General features: G+C 40.6%; 1 protein-coding gene across 3 annotated transcripts in view; it reads left to right on the forward strand.

Moving 5' to 3' along the window:
- Positions 1 to 22,796, forward strand: part of anks1b (ankyrin repeat and sterile alpha motif domain containing 1B) — a 148,851-nt gene that overhangs the window by 83,509 nt on the left and 42,546 nt on the right. For all 3 annotated transcript variants that reach the window (XM_057856154.1, XM_057856153.1, XM_057856152.1), the window contains exons 14-19: positions 4,746 to 5,173; positions 5,237 to 5,362; positions 12,866 to 12,935; positions 13,921 to 14,027; positions 16,911 to 17,009; positions 17,175 to 17,327. In XM_057856154.1, coding sequence (XP_057712137.1) covers positions 4,746 to 5,173; positions 5,237 to 5,362; positions 12,866 to 12,935; positions 13,921 to 14,027; positions 16,911 to 17,009; positions 17,175 to 17,327 — 983 coding nt within the window. The remainder of the gene's footprint in view (positions 1 to 4,745; positions 5,174 to 5,236; positions 5,363 to 12,865; positions 12,936 to 13,920; positions 14,028 to 16,910; positions 17,010 to 17,174; positions 17,328 to 22,796) is intronic.

Consider the following 22,796-nt stretch of genomic DNA (forward strand, 5'->3'; position numbering starts at 1 on the left):
ATTCTCTGGTGTTCCTTATGTTGAGATAGGACGTCCCGCCATTTGTTCTGGACTGTAGATATCTTTCCTATCACCTGGTAGTCAGCGTCAGTCTTGCCCAGTCAGCTGCATGACACACACGGTGGGCTTCCATGGTAAGAAGGCGTCATGTATCTCTTATGCTCTATATTCAACTTGTTTTCCTTAAACTATGGTATAACAGCTATTTATTCTATAGTGGGAGTGTTAGAGTCAAACAGTAAATACGAGAAAAGATACTATTCCCTGATTGATTATATTAAGTGTGATAGAGTAAAACAGTCGATCGGTTAATACAAGAAAAAACACTATTCATTCTTCATTTATTTTGCTTGCAATGAAAAAAGAGAAAAGAGAATGGGGAAAAAAAAAATCATGACCATTATACACAAAACTCCAAAAATGGGTCGGACAAAAGTATTGGCACCCTCAGCCTTTAGACGAAATAACTGCGAACAACCGCTTCAGGTATCCATCAATGAGTTTCTTACGAGGCTCTGACGGAATTTTAGACCATTCTTCTTTGGCCAACTGCTCCAGGTGTTTGAGATTTGAAGGGTGCCTTCTCCAAACTGCCATTTTTCGATCTCTCCACAGGTGTTCTATGGGATTCAGGTGTGGACTCATTGCTGGCCACTTTAGAAGTCTCCAGTGCTTTCTGGCAAACCATTTCTAGTGCTTTTTGAAGTGTGTTTTGGGTCATTGTCCTGCTAGAAGACCCATGACCTCTGTGGGAGACCCAGCTCTCTCACACTGGGCCCTACATTATGCTGCAAAATTTGTTGATAGTCTTCAGGCTTCATAATGCCATGCACATAGTCAAGCAGTCCAGTGCCAGAGGCAGCAAAGCAACCCCAAAACTTCAGGGAACCCTTTGAAGGCCTCGTTTTTTTTACTGTAAACTCTATTTTGATGCCTTTCCCAAAAAAGCTCTACTTTTTTTTTTTTTTTAATCTGACCAGAGATCATTTTGGAAGAATGTTCTCTAGTAAGTTTTGGCAAACTCCAGCCTGGATTTTGTATGTCTCTGGGTCAGAAGTGGGGTCTTCCTGGGTATCCTTCCATGGAGCACCTTTTCATTCAGACGCCGCCAGATAGCACGGGTTGACACTGTTGTACCCTCAGAATGCAGCACAGCTTGAACTTGTTTGGATGTTAGTTGAGGTTCTTTATCCACCATCCGTACAATCTTTCATTGAAATCTCTCGTCAATTTTTCTTTACCGTCCACATCTAGGGAGGTTGGGTTTTACACTTATTGATGACACTGCACATGGTAGACACAGGAACATTCAGGTCACAACACAGGTCTGGTGGTTTGGCTGGCGTGATTCCAGCAATCTGGCTAAAAGGTCAGATTCCTTCAGGTTCAGTCAACTTTAATCCATTTTAACTGGCTGCAAGCGTGATTTAGTTGTTGCCACCACCTGTTATGTACCACAGGTAAGTAACAGGTGCTGTTAATTAATTACACAAATTAGAGAAGCATCACATGATTTTTCAAAGCGTGCCAATACTTTTGTCTGGCCCATTTTTGGAGTTTTGTGTAAAATGATAATGATTTAATGTTTTTTTTCCCCATTCTCTTTTGTGTTTTTTCATTGCAAGCGAAATAAATGAAGATATTACTACCAAAGCATTTGTAGTTGTAATCATTTTCTGGGAGAATTTGGTATTATCTGACAGAATTGCAAGGGTGTATATCCTATTTCTTGACCAATCACTTTAAAATGAATATGGTACTTAAATGAGTCTCAACTTTAATGTACTCTGTGCCCCAACTCGTTCACCGCGTGAAGTTCTGCGGTAGTTTGTCATGAGACGAGCGCAACTTGTACGAACAACAATCCTCATTGTGCAACCGGCGTCGTCGTGCCGTGACCCGTATACACACGTGCGTGTGTGCGTCATCAATGTTGGGGGAAAAAAATATGTGAAAACTGAGGCAGACCGCGCTTGTTATTGTGTTAGCTCTGTTAAGTGCACTCTGCTGGGTCTACTTGAAGGTAAGCCACTTTTAGGCGAGGACACACACATACACGCATAGATTTAGAAGTACACACTTTCTACCTGCTGATTTGATTGCTGTCAGCTAAAACTTTGCTTTTTTTTTTTTTTTTTTTTTAAATCAATCCGTCCCCCAACCTCCTCCTCTTGTCACGGCCGGCTAATGGTGCTGCGGCTCGTTGTTGCCATGGCGACCCAGTCGTTCACCTGTTGGCGACGGAGCACAGACGCACTAAGTGGAGCTAAACTTTAATGATGCGTCTTCCTACGTCACCTGTCTTATTATCATGATGATTTTGTGTGTTTATGCCATACAGAATGAGGAGTTGAAATCAGACATTCCCAAATACAGTCGGGCAAATAAGTATTTAGTCAACCACCAATTGTGCAAGTTCTCCTACTTGAAAAGATTCGAGAGGCCTGTAATTGTCAACATGGGTAAACCTCAACCATGAGAGAGAAAAAAAAACAGAAAATCACATTGTTTGATTTTTTAAGAATTCCAAATTTGAGTGGAAAATGAGTATTTGGTCACCTTCAAACAAGCAAGATTTCTGGCTGTCAAAGAGGTCTAACTTCTAACGAGGTCTAACGAGGCTCCACTCGTTACCTGTGTTAATGGCACCTGTTATAACTCATTATCGGTATAAAAGACACTTGTCCACAACTTCAGTCAGTCACACTCCAAACTCCACTATGGCCAAGACCAAAGAGCTGTCGAAGGACATCAGGGACAAAGTTGTAGACCTGCACCAGGCTGGGAAGACTGAATCTGCAATAGGTAAAACGCTTGGTGTAAAGAAATCAACTGTGGGAGCAATTATTAGAAAATGGAAGACATACAAGACCACTGAGAATCTCCCTTGATCTAGGGCTCCATGCAAGCTCTCTCCTCGTGGCGTTTAAATGATATCAAGAATGATGAGCAAAAATCCCAGAACCACACGGGGGACCTAGTGAATGACCTACAGAGAGCTGGGACCATAGTAACAAAGGCTACTCTCAGTAACACAATGCACCGGCAGGGACTCAAATCTGGCACTGCCAGACGTGTCCCCCTGCTGAAGAAAGTACACGTCCAGGCCCGTCTGCTGTTTGCTAGGGAGCATTTGGATGATCCAGAAGAGGACTGGTAGAATCTGTTATGGTCAGATGATACCAAAATAGAACTTTTTGGTAGAAACAAAGGTTCTCGTGTTTGGAGGAGAAAGAATACTGAATTGCATCCGAAGAACACCATAACCACTGTGAAGCATGGGGGTGGAAACATCATGCTTTGGGGCTGTTTTTCTGCAAAGGGACCAGGACGACTGACCTGTGTAAAGCAGGGGTGTCCAAACTTTTTGCAAAGGGGGCACGATTGGGTGTGGTAAAAATGTGGGGGGCCGACCTTGGCAGATGTCCTTTACGTTGAACAATTTAAGCAAATTTTAGCAAGCCATTTTGTGTGTCACATTTGCATAGTTTATTTTTTTTATTTAATAATTTCAATTTCTGCTGCAGTGAAATTAAACTAGCTTCAAGTTGCTTCAATTTCTCGCTGTGTATCTTCCCTGTAATCTTGTCGTACATGTTAGCGTGTCTCGTTTGGTAATATCGCCTCACATTGAACTCTTTAAAAACAGCAACCCTCTCTTTGCAAATGAGGCAGATACAGTTGTTGCGTATTTTAGTGAAGAAATAGTCCAATTTCCACCTATCCTTGAAGCGTCGGCCGTCGCACTCAACTTAGTTTTTTGTTGTTGATTGTTGCCATTTTAGAAAATTGGAAGTCAAGGGTCACATGGGGTAATGTTGCTTAGAGGGCTGCTGCCTTTAAGTGGGTAAATGAGGAGAAGCATTTAATGTGTAAGCAGTACTGCTGACCAATTTAATAAATCTGTGTGTGGGCCAGACATTATTGATCTTATGACAGAGGCTGGGGGCCGGATGAAATTTGACCACGGGCCGCATTTGGCCCCCGGGCCGCACTTTGGACATGACTGGTGTAAAGGAAAGAATGAATGGGGCCATGTATTGATAGATTTTGAGTGAAACTATCCTTCCATTAGCAAGGGCATTGAAGATGAGACGTGGCTGGGTCTTTCAGCATGACAATGATCCCAAACACACAGCCAGGGCACCAAAGGTCCTGGAGTGGCCTAGCCAGTCTCTAGATCTCAACCCCATAGAAGATCTGTGGAGGGAGTTGAAAGTCCGTGTTGCCCAACGACAGCCCCAAAACATCACTGTTCTAGAGGAGATCTGCATGGAGGAATGGGGCAAAATACCAGCAACAGTGTGTGAAAAACTTGTGAAGAGTTACAGAAAACTTTTGGCCTCCGTTATTGCCAACAAAGGGTACATAACAAAGTATTGAGATGAACTTTCCACCATGATTTGCTTACAAATTCTTTAGAAATCAAAAAATGTGATTTTCAGTTGTTTTTTTTTTCCCCACATTTTGTCTCTCATGGTTGAGGTTTACCCATGCTGACAATTACAGGCCTCTCTAATATTTTCAAGTGGGAGAACTTGCACAATTAGTGGTTGACTAATTACTTATTTGCCCCACTATATGTGGAGTTTCTCTTGTTTCACGGACTCGCTAAACCATTTCTTCACTATTCATTGATTTACCCGAGATTAGGTTTCCTGCTTGAAAATACATCCACTGATGAATTTACGCATACGTGCACCGCTTCACACAAGAAGTCAGGAGTTGTTGTTTTTCCTCTCCAGACGACGAACCGTCGCAGCTGCCGCTAGAGGACCGGCGGAAGAGTCGCATTCCCGAGGAGTTCGTGGGCCTCCTTCACGGATCTTCTCCGGCCTGCGAGACCCCCGAAACGCCGTACCACCTTTACAGCCCCAAATCTGGCAAAACAGACTCCACGCACACTGCCCAGAAGCCAACTAATAAACCCCAGGCGGTCTTCAGGACAGTGTTTTACACGAAAGTCAACCAGGATCTGACAAAACCGTCCGAGCATCAACGAAACCTTGTCGCCGATTGCGTGGGCGCGAGCGTGCCAAAGGGTTCTGGCTACGAGGAGAGAGCCTGCACCCTTGGCAGGATGAGGTCCGTCCCCCGCAGCGTTCTGGACCTGCAGCTCTCCAAGTCCTTGTCTAAGTCCGACTCCAATCTGGTTGCCGTGTCGCCAATCCAGGTAGGCGTTCAAGCTCCTTATTTTGTCACCGCTCCTCACTGTTGGACTTTGTTTTCCATCTAGGAAGAGAACATTTGGGAGTCTGGATGTCGCGGCCAAGGGTCCGGAAGTCCTAGCACGGGTGGCGGCAGTAGCACCCCAGCGGAAAAGCTTGAACGAACACCTTCGTTTACAGCTGAGTGGGAGGAGGTACTTCCAGTGAATGATTGTTTGAGTGCTATTGATGACGATGTAGACTTCATAATATATTGACATGACAATGGGTGCAGGGGCGATCCGTAGTGGGCGTATTTTCAAAAACTTAAAAATATTTTCAAAACGAAAGCTGCTACAAACCTAAAACCAAAACTACCTAAAACCTTAGCCATATATGAGTCTCAATGAGCATCGGCATCAAAAAATTCAAAGTCGTTCCCTTATAAAATCCCGATTAATTATTTTTTATGTAAGTATAACAAAACTTAAAATGGCTATTAAATGATCAGATTTTACACTACAATAGATCCACAAAAATCACCAAATGCAGAGATAATCACCTATATTTTCAGGATCAATGGAAATATTTAACTTATAAGTTTTTGCCTAAAATAGCAACTTACATTTTTTTCAACAGCTAATAAATTACTCAATTTTCACATCAGAAACTTAATACTTGTGGAAAACGTGCAGAATCAATTATTTAAAAAATTATAAATAAATTATTAATAAATTTTATATGCAATCACAACTTATTATAGAATAGAATAGCCCTTTATTGTCATTATACAGTTGTATAGTTATATAGTTGTAGTGAATGAGGCTAGTGGCCGCCTGATGTAAACAGAGCTTTTCAGGTGAAAATTCTTTTGAATAAATGGTTAAATCCCCAAATTTTTCATAGATATGGACGTAAAACAGTCTCGATTCTTGGTTAAAAGAAAAAAAACCCGTGCAGTTAGCATTTATTTTCCGTAAATATGTCGAAGTACAATGCTACTGTGTTAGTAAATGAGGCTAGCGACCGCCTGACACAAACAGAACTTTTCTGGTGAAATTTCTTGTGAATAAATGCTTAAATCCCCAAATTCTTCATAGATATGGATGTACAACAGTCTCCATTCTTGGTTAAAAGTGAAAAAAAAGTAGTGTAGTGAATGAGGCTAGTGGCCGCCTGATGTAAACAGAGCTTTTCCGGTGAAAATTCTTTTGAATAAATGGTTAAATCCCCAAATTTTTCATAGATATGGACGTAAAACAGTCTCGATTCTTGGTTAAAAGAAAAAAACCCCGTGCAGTTAGCATTTATTTTCCGTAAATATGTCGAAGTACAATGCTACTGTGTTAGTAAATGAGGCTAGCGACCGCCTGACACAAACAGAGCTTTTCTGGTGAAATTTCTTGTGAATAAACGCTTAAATCCCCAAATTCTTCATAGATATGGATGTACAACAGTCTCCATTCTTGGTTAAAAGTGAAAAAAAAGTAGTGTAGTGAATGAGGCTAGTGGCCGCCTGATGTAAACAGAGCTTTTCCGGTGAAAATTCTTTTGAATAAATGGTTAAATCCCCAAATTTTTCATAGATATGGACGTAAAACAGTCTCGATTCTTGGTTAAAAGAAAAAAAACCCGTGCAGTTAGCATTAATTTTTGTAAATTTGTCGAAGTACAATGCTACATTGTTAGCGAGTGAGGCTAGCTGCCGCCTCACGTAAACAGAGTTTTTTTGGTGAAACGTCTTGTGAATAAATGCTTAAATTCCCGAATTCTTATAGATATTGACGTAAAACAGTCTTGATTCTTGGTTAGAAGCAAAAAACATGCAGTTAGCATTTATTTAAGGTTGTTGAAGTACAATGCTACTCTGTTAGCGAATGAGGCTAGTGGCCGCCTGACGAAAACAGAGCTTTTCTGGCAAAAATTCTTGTGAATAAATGCTTAAATGCCAGAATTCTTCATACATATGGACGTAAAACAGTCTCGATTCCTGGTTAAAAGCAAAAAAAAAAAAAAAAAAAAAAAAAAAATGTTCAGTTAGCGTTTATTTTACATAAATATGGCGAACTATGATGCCAAGGCAGTAGCGGCTTATTTCTCCCATTGATTTTTTCCACAACGTTTAAAATGCATGCGTGGTACGAAAAATATAATAATTACCTTGAATCCTCGAACAAATCACTCCTGAGATAATCCTTCATGTTTGTATGCGGTACAGCTTTCGTACTTCTTCAAAATTCCAAGCTTAAATCCGGCTTGGACATGAGCGTGTGCTGTCTTCGATTGACTATTACTCAATGAAGCTGAGCTCCCTATGGTAAGGTGTGACGCAAGGAATGACGAAGTGTCAAGTCAAAAGAGCAAAGTCTATGGATGACGATAGACCAATACCAAATAGATCGGACGTCTATTGTCGTCAATGGCAGCCTATGAGTTTTAGGTCTTGCACTCTGAGTTCGTGTGATTTTCGTTACTGCTCAGCAGACGTCATGAAGACCACATTTGGTCATTCTATTTAGCAAGGGCGTAGGTTTGGTCTCAACATTGGTAGGGACAATATTACCACATAATGCAAGCAATGATCCAAATAAGGGACGACTAGCTTGACTTCGTTGATCCTTGTGGAGGCTGACCTGACCGCAGTAGTTTTGACAGTTAGCAAGTTTATTGTTATGCTAACTCTAATGCAGGTCAAACTTTCAGTCGCATAATTAGTGGTGTTTCCCCCACCTCAACAATATTGACATCTTTTTACATGACTTCCAATCGCTGCTGCTGGCCGAAAAAGAAACTTCTAATATCCCTCCTCTCCGACGGGGGAGGAGGAGCATAGGAGGAGTTTAACTTTTGGGGCAGGGGGGCACAACATGTTGAAATGTAGTGTCAGCAATAAAATGAACTTACAAGAATATTTATAATAATAAGTTGACAAGTTGACTGTTTTTTTCCCATCATTCTTGAGGGGAATTCAAAATCAGGCTGCTTCGGCAATACTTTTCGCCAAGATCGTCATCCATTGAATATTGTACGCCCGCCGGTGTCGTGCCAATGTAGTTACCCCATTCAAAAATTGTACCCCCTGGACGAAGCCATGGGGAGGTAGATTTGTGTCTTTAGTATTCAATCAAAAAAAAAAGTTGCTTCAATCAAAATATATATTTTCAACCAAAAAGAGTCACTTCAATAAAAAAGTGTTTGAATGCGAAAATAAATTTGAAATTCAAAAAAATGCATTTGAAAGCTTGAAAATCTCAATTTTGAAAGCTTGAATACTTCAAGCTTTCAAAGCTTTCAAAATTTTTGATTTAAAAAAGTTTTTTTTTGATTGAAGCAACTTTTTTGATTGAAGTAATGTTGGTTTGTGTTTTGGACACATTTTGGCTTGGACATTTGTGTCTTGATTACTCAATCAAAAAATAAGTTGCTTCAATCAAAAGAAAAAAATCACTTCAATCAAAAGAAAAAAATCACTTCAATCAAAAGAAAAATTTCAATCATAAAAAAAAAAAGAAATTTTTGAATGTGAAAAAATATTTGAGACTCAAAAATTTGCATTTGAAAACATACATTTTCATTAAAAAAAAAGTTTTCTTTGATTTTAGCAATCTTTTTTGTGTTTAGGCCATATTATGGTAGGACATTTGTGTCTAAATCATTCAATCCCCCCAAAAGTTGCTTCAATCATAAAAAAAATTTCAATCAAAGAAAAAAATCATTTGAAAAATAAAATTGCTCTCCCCTGTGTTTTAATTAATTAAAAAAAAATATATATATCTAAAGCAAATGACCGTCTAAGGTGCTAGTCACATCTGATCTGTTGATCTGTTCATAAAATAATTTTTACCCATTGTAAAATTATCTTTTTTTTGTTCATTTCATTCATTTTTGTTGTTTGCTTTCTTGCTTGACAACCTTTATATATATATAGGAAAGTCAATTACGTGCAATGACACTTTTTGGTCACCGAGTTTTTTGGCAGCCCCCCCCCCCCAAACTCTGCTTATGCGGAGGAGGCGGGATGTTGTCGACATGAATCTGTCAGGGTTGTGTGATTAGGTCTGTGTGTCTGTCATTTGGCGGGACTGGTGCCAAGTGTTCTGTTGTGGGGGGCAAAAAATGGACCGGCACATTTTTCAAGTGAAAAGGGATAACTAAGTCTTAACATAATGAAAACATGACATTATCATGGGCATTAATGAATGCTTATGACAGATGTCATTTTGTGTCAGCCGGCAAATTATGTCACTAACTCCATTTATGTCCAGCTCGGATCTTTTACAGCCATTCAAAAGAGATAATTTTCCAGATGACACAAAATGACATCTGTCATAAGCATTATTTAATGGCATTTCATGGCAGTGTCATGTCATAATTATGATGGTCTTATGACAGTCTGATGGTGCCACCTTCAAATAAAGTGTTAATAAATTCCATAGCTAGCAATTAAGGAGACAACTAGAACAGTAACTGAAGAAATAATTAGCATAGAACATGAATTTTGATTTGTTCTTTACATCTGTAGCGCTGCATTGCATGCTTGGAGGCATGTTGGATGGCAACATTGTTGAAAGCAGCTGGCAGCAGAGGTTGACTGTCTTCCCCAAGAGAACACTAGCCACGTTTACATGCTGACTTTTTTTCATACCGATTCAAATCATTCCGAATGGAAATTTCACATCAGCTGTTTACATGTCACTTCATCTATTCCGATCCAGCGTTTACATGTGTCTGCCTTTATTCCGAAAGGACGTTTGACAACTGCCGTCTAACATGCGCAGATTAATCAAAACAAAGCGTCACGTTGCAAAACATGGAGATCGATCGTCAGATCAGCTGCTGTTCTAACTTTTCGAGTGGAAACAAAACTTCAGAATGACACGCCGTTGATTTAAAAAGTTGTGTGGGTGCGCTGTACGTGTGCTTGGAAGCCATGTTGCATGTGACGTTACTTACGTCACCAAGTGACGTCACCACGTCAGTACGGAGCATGTGCAGAAAGAACGCAGCCAGACACCATTCCGCTTCCCTGTTTACATGATATAATTTTACTTCTAATCGGTTTGGGAAAAGGAATATTCCACCCCTGTGAATCGGAATGAAATTCCATTCGGTTTGGGCCTGTTCATTCCGAATGAGGTGTTTATATGGAACACATTTATTCGGTTTGAACAAATATTCCGATTGAAATTGGAATATTTGGCTCCATGTAAACGTGGCAACTGATGGCCAAATGAAGCTTCTTGAAGCAATGAAGCTTTGGAGCTAATTGGTTCAAAACTTCATGGTGGTTCATTTGGTCTACTGCAACGATTAATCGATTAACTCGAGTATTCGATTAGAAAAAAAAAATTTCAAATTAAATTTTGGTGCTTCGAGTACTCGTTAAATTAAAGTGGCGTTGTAATGGTTTATTTTGAAAGTGTTTACATTTAGTTTTATTGATTAGGGTTGATACTCTGCCCTCTGGTCTGCCTCATTTCACACGGCTGAATCCAACTGCTCCCTGTTAAGACCAACGTAAGCTAAGTTTTTGTTTGAGCTAATGTTTTTTTTAATGCATTCGTAATTTAGTTTATAGGTATATTTAGAAAAAAAATATTCGAATCAAATTTTGTTGCTTCGGGTATTAGTTTATTTAAAGTGGCGTTGTAATGTTTTATTTTGAAAGTGTTTACATTTAGTTTTATTGATTAGGGTGGATACACTGCCCTCTGGTCTGACTCATTTTACATGGCTGAATCTAACTGCTCCCTGTTAAGACCAACGTAAGCGTAAGTTTTTGTTTGAGCTCATGTTTTTTTAAATGCATTCGTCATTTAGTTTATAGGTATGTTTAGAAAAAATATATTCGAATCAAATTTAGTTGCTTCGAGTATTCGTATAATTAAAATTGCGTTGTAATGTTTTATTTTGACAGTTTTTTTTTTTTTTTTTTTTAAAGTTATTTTACATTTACTTTTATTGATTAGGGTGGATACACTGCCCTCTGGTCTGCCTCATTTCACATGGCTGAATCCAACTGCTCCCTGTTAAGCCCAACGTAAGCTAAGTTTTTGTTTGAGCTTATGTTTTTTAATGCATTCCCAATTTAGTTTATAGGTATATTTAGTAGGGCTGTCAAAATTATCGCGTTAACGGGCGGTAATTAATTTTATAAATTAATCACGTTAAAATATTTGACACAACGCACATGCCCCGCTCAAACAGATTAAAATGACAGCACAGTGCAATGCCAACTTGTTACTTGTGTTTTTTGGAGTTTTGTTGCCCTCTGCTGGTGCTTGGGTGCGACTGATTTTATAGGCTTAAGCACCCATGAGCATTGTGTAATTATTGTCATCAACAATGGCGGGCGACTAGTTTATTTTTTGATTGAAAATTTTACAAATTTTATTAAAACGAAAACATTAAGAGGGGTTTTAATATAAAACTTCTATAACTTGTACTAACATTTATCTTTTAAGAACTACAAGTCTTTCTATCCATGGAACGCTTTAACTTAATAATGTCAATGCCATCTTGTTGATTTATAGTTATAATAAACAAATACAGTACTTATGTAACGTATGTTGAATGTACATATCCATCTTGTGTCTTATCTTTCCATTCCAACAATAATTTACAAAAAAATATGGCATATTTTATAGATGGTTTGATTTGCGATTAATTACGATTAATTAATTTTTAAACTGTAATTAACTCGATTAAAAATTTGTAATCGTTTGACAGCCCTAATATTTAGTCTGAACCATTTATTAAGAGCATTGTAAAAAAAAAAAAAAAAAAAAACTTTTTCTAAATGCATTTTATAGCATTTAAGCTAGCGGACATTTGCTACGTACGTTAGCAAATTGTTCTTTTGTTGTACATAGATCCTCATTTATTTATTTTTTTTATACCGTTCGAGGCTCACCTCAGGTATTTTAATTTTTCATGTTCCTTTTCTGATTACTCGATTATTCGAACTAACTATTTCATCGATTAATCGACTACTAAACTAATCGATAGCTGCAGCCCTAATTTGGTCTGATGACAGTCTTATGATGCCGCTGTCAAATAAAGTGTTACCGGTTGATATCTTTTAGTGTAAATATCCCACAGTACAGTGAGAATAGCTGCGGCTTATAGTACAGTATGGCTTATTTATGAACAAATGTGGTTTTTGTGTCAAATTTGGTGGGTGGCGGCTTAAAATCAGGTGCGCCTTATAGTGCGAAAATTACACTATATATCTGAACTCTTTATATAATGAAGTAAGGCTGCTTAAACGTTTGTGGGGACAATTTAAGCATCCTGAAAAGTTGCTAGTGTTATGTCCCTACTGTCCTTATGCAAAACTAAGCCCTTGCTATTTAGTGTCTCTCTGCAGTCAAAACAACTGGATGTCAGTCAAAGTTAATGGCAGCGAATTAGTTAACCGTGTGGGGAAAATTCCACATCCGCGGTGCAAATTAGCACGTGGAATTTAGCATCATTCCTGGTAATTGTGGCGACCTTTGGGATGTAATTACACGCGGCAGGAGGGCGAGATAACAGAATGACTGGGAGGCATGCTGCGTTCGGGGGACAACCGCCGAGAAGAACGCGGCGGACCAAAGTGGCGCATTATTAGCGATTCCAGCCTTCATTAGTAATACGTGCGCAGTTTCATGTTTGGCGTTTGCATCCTTCGTTTAACTGGAACTCATCAGGTCTCTCTCTGTTTCTTACTCTATCAGATCGACAAGATTATGAGCTCCATCGGCGCCGGGATAGGCAGCGGACTGGACGCCAAAGACGTTGATTCAGGTCAAACACACACAGAAACTAATGTTCCAGGGTGTTCCATTCATCCAAAAATATCTTAGTTTCAGGGCAGTATTAGTCATGAAAAGTTGTTGTCTCGGAAAAAAGTTGATGTTTGACCAATAGTATCAATTTGTGACAGAATTGACCATATTTGGAAAGCTGACGTTTCCTTCCCGACGGCGACCATATGTATTTTTAAACGTGCGTGTTCTCATTAGTCCTCTTTGCGCCATTACCCCCTCCTTTCCCTCTCATCAATTTGAAGCCCACACTTACCATGGTTACCAACCAGAACCCCCCACTCTCTGACACACACACATGCGCACGTATGCGCGTGTTGGGGGTCTTGTAGACCAAAAACGCCTGGAGATGTTGCGATGGCAACGATGCGCAACACCGGCGCAGTGGCGACGGAGGAGGAGGAAGAGTGATGAGGACGAGCGGGGAAAGAAAGAGGAGGGCTCGGAGAGAGAGAGAGGAGGGAGCACAAGCATACAGATGAACGTAGGAGTCCTTCGTGAAGCGAGTCTACAGTGCAGAGCGCCATCTCTCTCCTTTTAGCAAACACACACATACGCACGCAGGGGAGCGCAACAGCTGAGCGAGCGAGCAGCTGCTCCAAACACACACCGCCACCTCTCGCCTGCGGATCTTTACCTCTCTTCTCATCCAGGCGGCCACCCACGTCTTGGCAGGATTTTACACCCAGGACGACAGCTCTTTTCTGGATACAACTTCCACCCTCGCCCCCTCTCCTCCATCCCGGTCCAGTCGCACCTTTCGGAGCGGACCCTCTCTCGAATTGCCATGATTCTAGCGTAGCCCCCCCGCTCCGATTTATCGGAAGGCATGGCCGGCTCGTTTGACAGCCACTTTGCCCGCCACAACATGATGTGGCAGTGCCAGCTGTCCCAGCCGGACTGCCGCTGCTACCGCGTGGACGGTTACTCCCTGCTCAAACGTTTGCCCCTGCATCCCCTCATAGGTCCCCGATGCCCGCTGCAATCTGTGGGCCAGTGGCTGGACTCCATCGGGCTGGTCCAGTACGAGAACCACCTGCTGGCCAACGGTTTCGACAACGTCCAGTTCATGGTGAGTGCGGTTTTTCTTCTCTTGACGCTCTCGCGTGGAAGTTGTCAGGTCCCCTCCTCTTTGTAGCCTCCCACGCGCGACGAGCCAGCGCCGCAGCTGCAAGATTCTACCCGTTCATCAAACGTGACTTTATTTTGCGCGAGCCCCGAAGATCAATAAACACCTGTTGCCTGCGGATGCTCAACAACGGCGATGCAGGACCAGAGCGACCCGAGATGAATATTACCAAGAATCGTTCTGCTTTTAGTCAAATTATCGCAATTCATAATTCCATTTTTTGAAATGGCCGAGGGAGAATTGAGTTCCCGTGGCAACCGCGGGAAGTCGTCTTGCACGTGGTCAGTGTACACGAGGACACGCCGCTCGCTGTCCTCCGCCTCCTCGTTTGCTTTCTTGCCGTGGTTTGTTGTGATGTTTTCAACGTCACACTGGCGCAGTTGGTTCCGCCACCGTTGAAATGCAAATTATTAAATGTAGTGCTGCAACGATTAATCGATTAACTCGAGTATTTGATTAGAAAATAAATATTCGAATTAAATTGTGTTGCTTCGAGTATTCGTTTAATTAAAGTGGCGTTGTAATGTTTTATTTTGAAAGGGTTTTTTTTAATAAGTTTTTTTACATTTAGTTTTATTGATTAGGGTGACTACACTACCTTCTGGTCTGCCTCATTTCACATGGCTGAATCCAACTGCTCCCTGTTAAGACCAACGTAAGCGAAGTTTTTGTTTGAGCTAATGTTTTTTAATGCATTCCTAATTTAATTTATAGGCATATTTAGCCTTTTTTTTTGGGGGGGGGGGGGGGGGGGGGGATATGAGTCCGAACCATTTATTAAGAGCAAGGGTCCCCAAACTACGGCCCGCCTCCACATTTAGTCCGGGCCCCTGAGCATTTTTTTTTTTTTTTTTGTCAGTAGTGTTATTTATTTCCTGGCTTTTTTCTGTGAAAAACCCAAATAGGGTTATTTGGTGATTATCTATTTAATTAATAGTGTTATTATTATATTATATTATATTATATTATATTATATTATATTATATTTAGGGCTGTCAAACGTTTAAAATTTTTAATCGAGTTCATTACAGCTTAAAAATGAATTAATCGTAATTAATCACAACTAATCGAAATTCAAACCATCTATAAAATATGCCATATTTTTCTGTAAATTATTGTTGGAATGGAAAGATAAGACACAAGATGGATATATACATTCAACATACGGTACATAAGGACTGTATTTGTTTATTATAACAATAAATCAACAAGATGGCATTAACATTATTAACATTCTGTTTAAGCGACCCATGGATAGAAAGACTTGTAGTTCTTAATAAATGTTTGTACAAGTTATAGAAATTTTATATTAAAACCCCTCTTAATGTTTTCGTTTTAATAAAATTTGTAAAATTTTCAATCAAAAAATAAACTAGTAGCCCGCCATTGTTGATGTCAATAATTACTTACACAATGCTCATGGATGCTGAAGCCTATAAAATCAGTCGCACCCAAGCGCCAGCAGAGGGCGGCAAAACTCCATAAAACACAACAAGTGAGTGTTTCACTGTACTGTCATTTAAATCTCTCTGAGTGGGGCATCTGCGTTAATTGCGTCAAATATTTTAACGTGATTAATTTTAAAAATTAATTACCGCCCGTTAACGCGATAATTTTGACAGCCCTAATTATATTATATTTTTATTTTATTTACTTTTGTTCTGTGAAGAATCCAGAAAGGGTTATTTGATTGTGGCTTTCTGAAAAACAATACATTTTTACATTTAGGCACTCCTGCAATTGTCACACTTTTTCTGTTACAAACGGACCCGGCCCCTCATCAGAGAAGGGAAAAGTTATGTGGCCCTCACAGGAAAAAGTTTGGTGACCCTTGATTAAGAGCATTGTATAAAAAAAAAAAAAAACTTTCGCATTTTACAGCATTTAAGCTAGGGGACATTTGTTATGTACGTTAGCAAATTGTTCTTTTGTTGTACATAGATCCTGATTTATTTTTTTTATACCGTTTGAGGCTTACCTCCGGTATTTTAATTTTTCATGGTCCTTATCCGATTACTCGATTATTCGAATTAACTACTTCATCGATTAATCGACTACTAAAATAATCGATTGCTGCAGCCCTAATTAAATGTGTCGCTTTGGTTTTCATAGGCGTAATCGGCGGGGGAGTTCCACGATCCTTTCAAATGTTTTTGGACTATAGTTTGTGGCGGATTTAAAAAAACTGTATATTTTGTTCTATTACTAACCATAAGTAACCCTTATTTGACTTGGATAAAAACAAAGTTGGATTCTCCCTTGTCTTCAGCTGAAGAATATCAGTTGGTTTCATCAAAATGCAACCACGTCACCCAGAAAGAAACCTTGAATTGGGATCACATTTGTAAGACCCTGGGTACAATTTAATTGCAAACATGTACTGGTAGGAGTAAAAGTCGCCTAGCAACCATTTATCGTTCGCATTTTGCGCTAATTAGCCTTGGCGTGTCTGTTGACCTTCACCTTCCATACTGCTATGCATACTAATGAAAACACTTTTTCATTGGCTGCCAGTCATGGCAATTGACGCTTGAAAATTTCTTCACTCCTAGTCGAAATGGATTCGATGTCTACTAATGATAAACAGTGAGAAATTTCCAACTTGCGGGCTCACAAATACGACACAACGACCATTTGTCATGTCGAAGTACTAGCGACAAGCGGTGTGACGAAACACCTTTTTTGTTGGAGAGTTTTGGAGGGTATCGTCTGGCGAGCCACCGCATAATGAAGTGCAGCCGGCTCACTCGTCCTCACAAGCGCTTTAAATTGACGTCAAGTGCAAAATGTGTGCTGAACCTGAACTACTCATTTTTGTTTTTGTAGGGCAGCAACGTCGTGGAGGACCAGGACCTGCTGGAAATCGGCATCCTCAACTCTGCCCACAGACAGCGCCTCCTGCAGGCCATACGGCTCCTGCCTAGGGTGCGTAGTCGAGCTCTCTAAATGTCTGCATGACTTATGAGTAAGTCTTATGGTCTTATTTTGGACTTTAAGCGCCTTCATATGAAGTGAGTGTCGAGTTAAGCGCTTCCTTCCTCGTTGCAGTTACGTCATGAACATTTTAGAAAAGTGACTCTTTTCCGGCAGGTGAGGCCGATCGGTTACGACGGCAACAACCCGACGTCTGTGGCCGAGTGGTTGGAGTCCCTGGAGCTGGGAGACTACACCAAATCTTTCCTGGTCAACGGCTACACGTCCATGGAGCTGGTGAAGAAGATCTGGGAGATCGAGCTCATCAATGTGAGTCGTCGAAAGCTTTTTTTGTTCTCATGTGTCGCTTCTGGAATGCGTGTAAGGTGGGGTGCTTAGTTACTCCCAGTGTTGTTAATTTTACTTTAAAAAAGTAATTAATTACAGTTACAAATTACTTCTCCCAAAAAGCAATTGCGTTAGTAACTCAGTTACCTCAGTGTAAGAGTAATTAGTTACTTGGCAAAGTAACTGGTGATAATTTTCAGTTTGTTTTTTTTCCTCGTGAAGTTTAAAGGGTTTTTTGGGACAATTGGCCCTAACCCAATTCTTTCCCCTAAACTTAACTAAACACATGGGTATTGTGGATAATGCGATAATTAGATAGTAACCTTTGCTATGTGTGACTCAACCGTTAAAGTTGTTAAAATTGCTCCCTTTATTGCATTAATTTTCTTCTGTCTACTTTTGACATGTGTAAGTATTAAAACTATTTCATCATTTAAAGATCGATTTAAGTCAAGATTTTGCCGATCAAGGAGCATTTTAGATAAAAAGTTACTTAGGTTTGCTAGGAAGGTTCTCTACAACAAAGCCTTCCTGAGAAATCTACTGCTTTAAGATGGCAGCTGTTTACTAACGCATCTAGTTCTTTATTATACATGTTACTAATGCAGCCGTGTTTGTCATTTGCATCTAGTTCTGTATATATGTGATATCTACCGAAGCGTCATGTGGGCGTAGTTTGCAGGCTATCGGCTACATTCATTCATTCATTCATTCATTCACAGTCAGGTATAATTGGAGCCACCTAGCATAGTAGCATCGCGTTTGCAACGGCGTTACCCTCCCTTGCCTCCTCCCCACTCTTGCTCTGCTCTCTCGTCTCTGTGAGTCCGTCTTTCTCAGACTTTTCTCGCGTCAGTCAACCAACATTGTAACGCACGCCTTTCCCGCCTCAGTAACGGTAACGGTGTTGCCAAGATGAGAAATGTAATTAATTAGATTACTCACTGCTGAAGAAAATAACGGCGTTAGTAACGCCATTATATTCTAGCGCTGATATTAACAACACTGGTTACTGCTACCTTACCTCCCCAGCGGAGGCTGCGCTGATGAAGCCATCAGCTGGAGGAGGTGCAGAGAGCCTCGTTACATAAGCATGTGGGCCGCAAGATGTTTCACAGCGTCAGGGATGCCGCCCACGTGCTGTGTGTGCGTGCGCGCGCATCTGTGGGATGCATATGGGACACTCGGAGTGCTAACGCACGCTGACACTCCCCATATACGATGTGGAATTACATAATTCTGCCACATGTCATATACGTATATCATAAAAATTTATGCACTTCAAGTATCTGCTGTAAACAGAAATGTAATGTAGTGTGATTTATGTAATAGACTGCAGGAGAAAGTGAAAGTGCAGTACAGTGAATTAGCACAAGAGGGTGCAAAAGCACAAAATATGATGAGAGACGTTACTCTAATTGACTAAAAGAAAAATTTCAAAACTGTCCACAAGGTGGTGCTGATTGCTTATCACATTGGCTTGTCCGATTTTAGGAGCTAACAAAGCTGGAAATTCAAGTGCTTTCATTTTGGAGTGGCAAGACAGGAACCTCCATGCACAGCTGAAAAAGTCACTGGCTGTGTCATTCGTCTCTCCTTGTCAAAATGGATTGGACATCTATCTTCATCAGTTGCAATGAAGCATTAGCTGATACTGTCACTAATGTCGACATTCAGCGTCCTCAGCTAAAATCGGATGGTTTAAGTGAGCAGCTCTATCTTGTGGAGATGTCTCTACAAACAATGGCGCCTCAAGAAATTTTTCATAGGGGTGGCCAGATGGGGCCACTTCAAATCTTGGGGTGGCCAAAACTAAAAGCCATAATTTCAGGTTTTCATTATATTATTGCTGTAAAAAGGTCAGGGGAAAACTATCAGAAAGACTTAAAGACACAGCTATTGATATACTTTGGTGTATTGTGAAATATTTGATTTTACTAATGATTTAATGTGCATAGTCCATAACTGTCCAGTCAACATTTTGAGTTCCACAACAATTCTGTTTTATTGTGTTATGTATATATTAGGCATAAGGTGTACATTTAATAGGGCTGTCAAACGATTAAGATTTTTAATCGAGTTAACCACAGCTTAAAAATAAATCGTAATTAATCACAATTCAAACCATCTCTAAATAATGCCATATTTTTCTGTAAATTATTGTTGGAATGGAAAGAGAAGACGGATATATATATTCAACATACTGTACATAAGTACTGTATCTGTTTATTATAACAATAAATCCACAAGATGGCATTAACTTTATTAACATTCTTTCTGTGAAAGGGATTCACGGATAGAAAGACTTGTATTTCTTAAAGGATAAATGTAAGTTTGTATATAGTGACTAAATATTACCATCTAGTGTATTTGTTGAGCTTTCAGTAAATGATACTGTAGCGACTTAACTGTTCTGCCCAAATGCATGATAGGAAGTGATGCAATCATGACTGTGTGTGGTGGCTGCAAATGCTATATCTTCTCTGCGTTGGGTACACTATAGGGTGTTAAGAAAAAGATCAACTCCTGTCATTCTTCCCCACGTCGCTTTCCACAATATTTATGGTTGCTGTGGGAGAGATGACAAACCTTTGCCAATTAAAAGCACGGCCCCAATGAAATCTTGTATCAACTCCACTCGGCCTCTTATCTCTGTACATAAGTAAAGCGGCCCCATTGTAGGCTGTTTGCGGCAATGCGTGAATGAGTCGTACCGCGAATGCGTTAATTGCGATAAATATTTTCACGAGATTAATTTTTAAAAATTAATTACTGCCCGTTAACGTGATAAATTTGACAGCCCTACATTTAACAAAACAAAATAAATGCATTCATTTGGGATGAAATGCATAACTGATGCTACAACAATCTAACGATATACTGGCAAGTGGGGTGGCCAGTGGGGTTGCCAACCAATTTACCCCTAGCCACCCCCTGGTGGCGCCACTGTCTACAAAATAAGTGCAGGGCTTTTATTTTGTAAAGAGGAAATGCACACAAGGTATTCCATTCTTCCTGGCATGTGAAGGCACGTTCGTACGAAACGTGACATGACTTGTCAGCTTCATTCCCATTACATATTTTTGACAAAGTGCATGTGTGCGCGCAAATCTGTGGAAAAAGTAAAGCCGGGACAGTCTTCCTCTTGCGCTAGCCTGTTGCCATGGCGACTGCCGGTTGCCGTAGCGACGCGGGGTATGGTACGATAGCGGTTCATTGAAGTGTATTGGCATAAGTGCGTGTGTACCTGCAGCACTCGTGGCCGCGTGCCAGCGATAGCGAACGGCGTGTGTGCGCTTATCACCTTTTCTGTCAGGACTCCAAGCGGACAGATTGGACGGCGTCCCGCTGACAGATGGTTCCGGGCATTGAATATGGACAGCGGGATCAAACCCCCCGCTACCATACACTACACGTCGTGGTTTACCGAGTGATTATTCCAGCACACAAACTCTTTCTGCCAGTCCTTAACAGTATATACTCACTTCGAGTGTCCGAGAACTAAACATGAGGACCAATCGATGTGACAAACTCTATAGACAAATGTACAGTGGGGCAAATAAGTATTTAGTCAACCACCTATTGTGCAAGTTCTCCTACTTGAAAAGATTACAGAGGCCTGTAATTGTCAACATGGGTAAACCTCAACCATGAGAGGCAGAATGTGAAAATAAAAAACAAAATCACATTGTTTGATTTTTAAATAATTTATTTCCAAATTAGAGTGGAAAATAAGTATTTGGTCACCTACAAACAATCAAGATTTCTGGCTGTCAAAGAGGTCTAACTTCTTCTAATGAGGTCTAACAAGGCTCCGCTCCTTACCTGTATTAATGGCACCTGTTTTAACTCTTTATCGGGATAAAAGACACCTGTCCACAACCTCAGTCAGTCACACTCCAAACTCCACTATGGCCAAGACCAAGGAACTGTCGAAGGACACCAGAGACAAAATTGTACACCTGCACCAGGCTGGGAAGACTGAATCTGCAATAGATAAAACGCTTGGTGTAAAGACATCAAGTGTGGGAGCAATTATTAGAAAATGGAAGACATACAAGACCACTGATAATCTCCCTCGATCTGGGGCTCCATGCAAGATCTCACCCCGTGGCGTCAAAATGATAACAAGAACGGTGAGCAAAAATCCCAGAACCACATGGGGGGACCTAGTGAATGACCTACAGACAGCTTGGACCACAGTAACAAAGGCTACTATCAGTAACACAATGCACCGCCAGGGACTCAAATCCTGCACTGCCAGACGTGTCCACCTGCTGAAGAAAGTACACGTCCAGGCCCTCTGCAGTTCGCTGGGGAGCATTTGGATGATCCAGAAGAGGACTGGGAGAATGTGTTATGGTCAGAGGAAACCAAAATAGAACTTTTTGGTAGGAACACACGTTCTCGTGTTTGGAGGAGAAAAAGTACTGAATTGCATCCAAAAAAACACCTTACCTAGTGTGAAGCATGGGGTGGAAACATCGTGCTTTGGGGCCGTTTTTCTGCAAAGGGACCTGGACGACTGATCTGTGTAAAGGAAAGAATGAATGGGGCCATGTATCGATAGATTTTGAATGAAAATCTCCTTCCATCAGCAAGGGCATTGAAGATGAGACGTGGCTGGGTCTTTCAGCATGACAATGATCCCAAACACACAGCCAGGGCAACAAAGTAGCGGCTTCCTAAGAAGCATTTCAAGGTCCTGGAGTTGCCTAGCCAGTCTCCAGATCTCAACCCCATAGAAAATCTGTGGAGAGAGTTGAAAGTCCGTGTTGCCCAATGACAGCCCCAAAACATCACAGCTTTAGAGGAGATCTGCGGAGGAATGGGCCAAAATACCAGCTACAGTGTGTGAAAAGCTTGTGAAGAGTTACAGAAAACGTTTGGCCTCCATTATTGCCAACGAAGGGTACATAACAAAGTATTGAGATGAACTTTTGGTATTGACCAAATACTTATTTTCCACCATGATTTGCAAATAAATTCTTTAAAAACCAAACAATGGGATTTTCTGTTTTTTTCCCCCACATTCTGTCTCTGATGGTTGAGGTTTACCCATGTTGACAATTACAGGCCTCTCTAATATTTTCAAGTGGGAGAACTTGCACAATTAGTGGTTGACTAAATACTTATTTGCCTCACTGTATATCATTATATTGCTAAACTGGGCCACCGACATTCCTACCACTTTAAAAAGTAGTTGCAGTGAAAAACACTTAGGGAAGAAATCACCAATTTCATGACAATGTTAGACGATAATGACTCTTTGGACATTGTTACGTTATTTTACTGTATGGTTATTGTTGTCCGGGCAACGTGGGTTGTGGATTTTGCCACCGCAGCGTCAAAGGGGCTCTTGGAATCTCGTCAGTCGTGTTCTCAGTTGGATATCGGGCGTTGGTTTTCCTTGTGTCGGGACAGGGCGTCCCGCTATTTGTTCTGGACTGT

This window comes from Corythoichthys intestinalis, chromosome 13, assembly GCF_030265065.1.
Source record: "Corythoichthys intestinalis isolate RoL2023-P3 chromosome 13, ASM3026506v1, whole genome shotgun sequence".
Classification (NCBI taxonomy): domain Eukaryota; kingdom Metazoa; phylum Chordata; class Actinopteri; order Syngnathiformes; family Syngnathidae; genus Corythoichthys; species Corythoichthys intestinalis.